Below are 7,712 nucleotides of genomic sequence, written 5' to 3'. Positions count from 1 at the left end.
ATGGGTAATGGATAGCCATGGTGGATTTCACCTCAATGAGTTGCCGGACAGAGTATGGAAAGTTTTAATTGAATCAGAGGTTGCTAGAGACCAATACTAGACCTGCGGTTCCCAACCTTGTCTGTTCCAGGATCCCCAAATCACAGCCAAAGCATCCAGGACCACCATCCGTGGAGTCACATATCTTAGTGGTCACACTTGGTCCATTTTAGCAGTGAATGTAACAAACTAAAGGCCTATTATTAATATAAACCATTTGCATTGTGAAAAGTAATGTAAAACCTGTTAAAGAAAAACAGTGCTTATATTGAAGTTAATTGAATAGGTGGAAGAGTTTTGAATCCTGTGACACTTAGTGGGACTCCGGTCGGGAAAAGAGTCCAGAGAGTCAAAGTCACAACTTATTGTTGTGGTCCGCGTGACACTCACCTGGTGATCGTGCTCTTCTGTTTGTCGGCCACCGTCTTGATGTCAGTGAGCAGGAGGAAGCGCTGGTGGAAGTAGTGCAGGTGGAGGATGCAGACCAACAGGAAGGAGGTGGGGATGAAGATCCTCGTGAACAGAGCCGGGACAGAGAACTTCTCCAGACCCAGGTCCTCCAGTCTACACAGGGAGAGACAGGAGGAGGAGGGCGGTTGACACGGAACCACACACACACACACACACACACACACACACACACACACACACACACACACACACACACACACACACACACACACACTCTCTCTCTCTGTCTCTCTCTCTCTCTCTCTCTCTCTCTCTCTCTCTATCTCTCTTCATAAGTTTTTACTCACTTGTCCTTGCTCATGCCGGTCATGTTGAACCAGACGTGGATGGAGGAGTCAAACTGGAAGGTGTAGATCAGGATGAGGACCAGCATGGTGTACACCACCACAGACATCCAGAAGTACTTCAGCATGCTTCTCCACCACTCATAGTGCACCTGGTGATGGCCAGAGAGAATGTTACACAACTTTTACACCTACCTTCAGATCTATCCACTACTACACTATGTGTAGTTTGGATGGTTATAGATACACATTTTTAACACATTTTAGTCAACAGCAGAGCAACCTACAGCAGTGAGTACATACATTTCCGTACACATTTTCGTGCCACCCAGAAGTACAGAAATGGTGTACGTGGAGTGCACTTGATTTAGTAGTACGGACCCAAAGGAAGGTCCCCGGAAAGGTGCATCAGCCCTGGGCCAGATGGAAAACCTGCACAAAGCCACGGACAGGACGGTGCAGTAAGCCCACAGTAACAGCACCTGGTAGCAGGCCACGCAGAAGAGAAGCAGCATCATGTAGATGATCTTGTACATGACGATGCGTCCCTCGAAGCTGACGAAGAAGAACATCCCTCCGCAGATGTAGATCCAGTACTTGTTCAACATGGCCATGAGCGTGTTGCCTAGCACCTGCATCATCTCTCTGTGTCCACCGCTCTCATCCATCACCTCCTTGTCCTCTATAAGAAGCGCATGGGAGGGAAGAGCTGAAGCAATGACATAGAAGATGACGACAACAACTACAACGACAGCAGCAACTACAGCAACTACAACAAAAGCAACAACAACAGCAACAACAACAGCAACCACAACAACAGCAATGACAGAGGGATAAGCTAACACAACTAAGGCATGAAGTAGTTAATTTTTTGTGTAAAACAAATGGAGGTGATTCATGTCTTTCTTGACACCTGTGAGGTTACCAATAGAGCAGAATTCTAATTCAAGACATGCTTATATTTAATTTAAATAATGAATTAATGTCAATCGGAGGTGTTTGTATTACATATGTTCATCTGAAACTCACACTGTACATTAGGGATGGCATCTTTTGATGGGGGGGCGGTCACAAAAAAATCTGAACTCATCATAAGGGGGCCACAGTGGCTCAAGGGTCTGCATACCCACATCCATACACACAAATTGCAGTCAGAGCCCTAGCCTTTTGGCAGCCCTAATCACATTTTTGATGGGGGGGGGACCCCCCACCCACCTTAAGAGCAAACCATTTTAATGGCCCCCTTTTATGTTACAGTTTTAAAGCAAGTTTGCTGCAATTCTACACATTTTTCCATGAGGCGGAAAGAGCAAATTCATAACTAATTTAATGCAATTCTAGTGATTTTGCCATGGGGTAGAGAGAATTGTTTGCACTTTGAATATGATATCTGAGTGAGAGTGACTAACAAAATCAATGGGGCACCCTGGTCGGTAATTTGACCATGATTACCAATCTAAAAAATGTTTTGCTGACATGGCTCATTGAATGACTGTCAGTTACATAACAAGATTAACACTGCTGATACACAACCAACTTTCTAAATTGTACCTTGTGTATTCTACTATTCCAACTTGCAACAGTAAGTTGAGACCACGTTCCCGAAATTGATCCATCCCTGCTGTACATACTCTAACCAGGAACTCTCAGTCAGACAGACAGACAGTCAGTCAGACAGACGGTCAGAAGGACAGACAGATAGGCCAACAGACAGAGACTGACTGACAGACTCAGGGGCTGTCTTACCCTTCTTGTGGGTATGGATGACCCTGATGTCCGACAGCACCTCCTCTTCTCTCTGGCTCTCCTTCCTCTCTGTCAACGCCTGTCTCAGCAGCAGCCAGAAACTCAGCAGGCACAGCATCTTGGAGCCCAGTTCCCGGAAGGGCACCTCTTTCTTTAAGAAAAGCCCGGGCACGGGTTGGAGGAGCTCAAAGCTCCAGATATACTGTAGGATGATCAACAGGTTCCCATAGAACACCATGAAGGGAGGTGGTCATGGTGTACCGGCGTGATCGCGCACCATCCACAGCGTGCAGGACCAGATGAAACACAAGGTCAGCCAGCTGACATAAGTGATACTCCACGCCTGGGAGGGAAGGAAGATGGGGGAGGGAGAGATGGGGGAGGAGAGGGAGGGGAGAGATTGGGAGGAGGGAGGGAGTGAGAGATGGGGAGGGAGGGAGAGAGGAGGGTGAGATGGGGAAGGGAGGGAGGAGGGAGGAGGGAGGGAGGTAGAGAGAAAGCTAGATCATCAAGCCACTAATAAAGGTTAAGCATCACACATCATTGATATCACTGGTGTTGCTAAAAGGAACCACTTTAGTGAGTAGTCACTGGCATACTGCTGTGGCATAACACGGCATAACACGGCGCAGCATAACGACATAACCACGACATAGCACCGGCATGCTCACGACATAACACGACATAACACGGCATAACCACGGCATAACCACGACATAGCCGCGGCATAACACGACATAACACGACATAACCACGGTATAACACACGGCATAACACGGACGACATAACACGACATAACACGGTACCTTTTGGCATAACACGACATAACACGGCCCTAACACGACATAACCACGGCATAGCACACGGCATAGCACAATATCCTTTAACCAACAGATCAAATGGTAATACTCTTCTTAGATGTGTAAAACAGAGTGCAGGCCACGGTTGTTTCTCAAAGAAGACGGCCTTCCACCCATCCATCCCTGCCACCACCTTTCTACCTACCAGTGACCTCAGCAGTGCTCTACTAACCAACACACATCTGTTTGAGGTGACGCTTCAGTACTACATGGTACACATCACCCCAGGGACCAACCGGGGCTGGCTGCACAAGCTGTCATCGCTAATGACTAAATGGGCCACTGAGGCTGTGTGTGTGTGTGTGGATCCTGAAGCCCTCGCCTGGGACTGAAAAAGGCTGACTGTTCCTTACTCCCTCCCTCCTCCTCCTGACAGACAAACAGCCAGACAGCCAAACAGACAGACACACAGACACACAGACAGACAGCCAGCCAGCCAGCCAGAGAAGAGACAGAGACCCAGAGACAGTGACAGTGACAGTGACAGTGACAGAGACAGAGACAGAGACAGACAGACAGACAGAGACACAGACAGACAGACAGACAGACAGACAGACAGACAGACAGACAGACAGACAGACAGACAGACAGACAGACAGACAGACAGACAGAGACTTACCATCATTGCAATGAGAGCACAGATGTAGCTTTGCTTCATGATGAACCTGAAGGCCGTGACCACCGCATTAGCTCGCGCCATTCCTTCCCCCGGCGCAGTCGCCCACGCCATCGCCCCTGCATCCATCTCTTCTTTCAAACCTTCACCCTGCACATCCACCACCTCATACACACTCCCTGTAGGATGGAGGAAAGGGAGGGAGGGAGGGAAGGAGGGAGAGAGAGAGCAGACAGCATCACGAGCGAGCTACCGGATGTTAACCATTAACTAATAACCACAGTCAGCAATGGGAAGCAAAGCCCTGTCTTTACACACTCCCTGGGATTTTCTTATGAACCAGCCCCAAAGTGTTGCTGTTTTCCACCACGAGGTTTGTATACGACAGTGTGAGGGTCTCAGTCCCTATACGTGGGTGATACTAACCCAGATCTGGCCCTGGTTGGCCTGGTTTGTACTGCGGTGTGGAGTGCAGGTCCAGCCCCAGCAGCCCGTTGGTGTGGACATAGTCCGGAGGAGACCCGTTGGAGGTTACGATCAAAACCTGGGGTACAAAAACACCTTCAGCTGGGAGATTCACAATAGCACGTTTATGTACGTTTATCAATGCGTTAACATCAATGTATTTGCTTGTCCAATAGCTTTTTGTATTTGTTGACCAAGTGACATCTGATTGGGTCCGTTTTATAAGCAACTCGAAAACTCAAAAGACCCTCAAATATAGATAATCTTGCAAGTTACAAAATATAGCCAAGGAGTAGCACGCAAACCTCAGATGTGCTGTATCTGTCTTGGGTTGAAAGAAGCTGGAGAAAACAAATGAAGAATACATTGAGACTGCCCTTATATGATACTCATGTTTGCTTACAAACACACGGTGACAGGATATTGTCATGCACGACACCTTACACACGGTGACAGGATATGGACAAATATGAAACAGACAGGAACATGAAGGAAATAGGTGTGTGAGATATTACTACAGTACACATTCCGGATGTTTGTTTACGTTTCTGTCATCTGTTTGGTGAGCCATGCACCACACTTCTCTCCTCTTCTCTGCTGTGGAGGTGATGTCATCAACCATAGGCTCCTCCCCTTCACCCCAGTTCTCCCCCTTCGCCCTCACTCAGGCTCCTGCGAAATAGATCAGTAGAAAACAAACCAAAAACATGTAGTGTACATTACGGTAAATGTGGGTGATTGGGTATTCTATACATTTCCAAAAACTGTGGATGTGAGGAAGAATGTACAGATTTCCTTGGCACATATTGACTTGAGTGACTCACCTTTCAATTAGGAAAATACAGTTGAACAAATCTACGCTGCACCAAAATGGTGGATGTGTTACAGTAGACCCTATTCAGTTATACAGAATGGATTCTATAGGAGGGGTTGGGTGGATTACAAGAAAATGTAATCCATTACTAATTACAGTTACATGAAGAAAAAAAAGTAATCAGTGACTTAATCCTTTGGATGACTCAAAATGAGTAACATAATCTGATTACTTTTGGACTACACCAAGGCATATTTTTTTTAACAATGACGGCCTATCCCGGCCAAACCCTAACCCGGACAGCAGGGAAATTGTCCCTGCGTACTGAAACAGGTCAGATCAGGGATATTGTCTCTGTGTATTGAAACAGGTCAGATCAGGGATATTGTCTCTGTATTGAAACAGGTCAGATCAGGGATATTGCCTCTGTGTATTGAAACAGGTCAGATCAGGGATATTGCCTCTGCGTATTGAAACAGGTCAGATCAGGGATATTGTCTCTGCATATTGGAAACAGGTCAGATCAGGGTATTGCCTCTAAATGATGAAACAGGTATTGTGGTGAACTGGAAGAGGAAAGACTATGTAACTATTGTGACCTCTGAGAAATAGGGAATGAAACTCATTTGATCCTCTATTGCCCTTTCTACCACAATATACGCTTGCTCTTATTCCAGAAAGCACACCAGATAAGCCACGGCATTATGAGGGATGAGGAGAAATATAAATGTTTTTTTGTCCATTGTGTATTTCCGTTTGCAGATTATTTACATAAAGCCTGGAATAAAATAAAAAAAGGCTACCTGTAATAAAATAGTAAAAATATTTATATTCTATGTGGTTAATGGTGTGTATATAGATTGTGTAGAGGCTTGTCTACCACATGTATCTTCTATGTGGTTAATGGTGTGTATATAGATTGTGTAGAGGCTTGTCTACCACATGTATCTTCTATGTGGTTAATGGTGTGTATATAGATTGTGTATAGGCTTGTCTACCACATGTATCTTCTATGTGGTTAATGGTGTGTATATAGATTGTGTAGAGGCTTGTCTGCCACATGTATCTTCTATGTGGTTAATGGTGTGTATATATATTGTGTAGAGGCTTGTCTACCACATGTATCTTCTATGTGGTTAATGGTGTGTATATAGATTGTGTAGAGGCTTGTCTGCCACATGTATCTTCTATGTGGTTAATGGTGTGTATATAGATTGTGTAGAGGCTTGTCTACCACATGTATCTTCCAGTACCTTCTGTTTCTTTTTTGTCTGTATTTATTCGTCTGTATTTATTTGTCTGTTTATTGGTATGTATGTATGTATGTATGTATGTATGTATGTATGTATGTATGTATGTATGTATGTATGTATGTATGTATGTATGTATGTATGTATGTACAGTGCCTTGCGAAAGTATTCGGCCCCCTTGAACTTTGCGACCTTTTGCCACATTTCAGGCTTCAAACATAAAGATATAAAACTGTATTTTTTGTGAAGAATCAACAACAAGTGGGACACAATCATGAAGTGGAACGACATTTATTGGATATTTCAAACTTTTTTAACAAATCAAAAACGGAAAAATTGGGCGTGCAAAATTAAAAAATTAAAAATTAAATGTATTTATTTATATTGACCTACGGAGCTGTGAGGGGAACGGCACCTCAGTACCTCCAGGCTCTGATCAGGCCCTACACCCAAACAAGGGCACTGCGTTCATCCACCTCTGGCCTGCTCGCCTCCCTACCACTGAGGAAGTACAGTTCCCGCGCAGCCCAGTCAAAACTGTTCGCTGCTCTGGCCCCCCAATGGTGGAACAAACTCCCTCACGACGCCAGGACAGCGGAGTCAATCACCACCTTCCGGAGACACCTGAAACCCCACCTCTTTCAGGAATACCTAGGATAGGATAAAGTAATCCTTCTCACCCCCCTTAAAAGATTTAGATGCACTATTGTAAAGTGGCTGTTCCACTGGATGTCTTAAGGTGAACGCACCAATTTGTAAGTCGCTCTGGATAAGAGCGTCTGCTAAATGACTTAAATGTAAATGTAAATGTAAATTTATGAATTGATGTATTGTATTTACTGATATAATTATTTTCAGTCTTTATGTGATGGACAATGCAGAGAACGCTAGAAGAAAATAAAATGTCATTCATTTATTCATATAGCCTAATTAATGCTTATAGTTTGCTGTGTAATTGATAGGTCGACCCAACAGTACATTTAATGCATAGGCCTATGCACTCGCCGTGAATGACCGACGTGACTCCCCTTCATTCAATGTAAGAGTTGATAGGTAAAATGGCCGTGAATGACCGAGGTGACTCCCCTTCGCTCAATGTATGAGTTGATAGGTAAAATGGCCGTGAATGACCGACGTGACTCCTTCATTCAATGTAAGAGTTGATAG

The 7,712-nt window shown here is 44.9% G+C and overlaps 2 protein-coding genes across 2 annotated transcripts; both read right to left on the bottom strand.

Moving 5' to 3' along the window:
* Positions 1 to 429: 429 nt before the first annotated feature.
* On the bottom strand, positions 430 to 2,778 carry LOC135566143 (piezo-type mechanosensitive ion channel component 2-like; the record flags this gene model as incomplete). The annotated part of the gene is made up of 4 exons (XM_065013997.1): positions 2,541 to 2,778; positions 1,277 to 1,476; positions 798 to 946; positions 430 to 603 (listed from the first exon to the last, which is right to left on the bottom strand). Coding segments are annotated over exons 1-4 (761 nt in total), but the record flags the coding sequence as incomplete, so codon positions are not given.
* A 12-nt stretch (positions 2,779 to 2,790) lies between these two features.
* Positions 2,791 to 5,109, bottom strand: LOC135566142 (piezo-type mechanosensitive ion channel component 2-like). Its single transcript, XM_065013996.1, has 5 exons — positions 5,026 to 5,109; positions 4,787 to 4,822; positions 4,443 to 4,560; positions 4,020 to 4,195; positions 2,791 to 2,883 (listed from the first exon to the last, which is right to left on the bottom strand). Exons 1-5 carry the CDS (start codon positions 5,101 to 5,103, stop codon positions 2,791 to 2,793), a joined length of 501 nt encoding a protein of 166 aa, XP_064870068.1. The 5' UTR covers positions 5,104 to 5,109.
* Positions 5,110 to 7,712: the final 2,603 nt, after the last annotated feature.

Source organism: Oncorhynchus nerka, unplaced genomic scaffold, assembly GCF_034236695.1.
Source record: "Oncorhynchus nerka isolate Pitt River unplaced genomic scaffold, Oner_Uvic_2.0 unplaced_scaffold_7026, whole genome shotgun sequence".
NCBI lineage: Eukaryota > Metazoa > Chordata > Actinopteri > Salmoniformes > Salmonidae > Oncorhynchus > Oncorhynchus nerka.
Note: the sequence above shows the minus strand (reverse complement) of the source record. Positions and strands in the feature narration are given on the sequence as shown.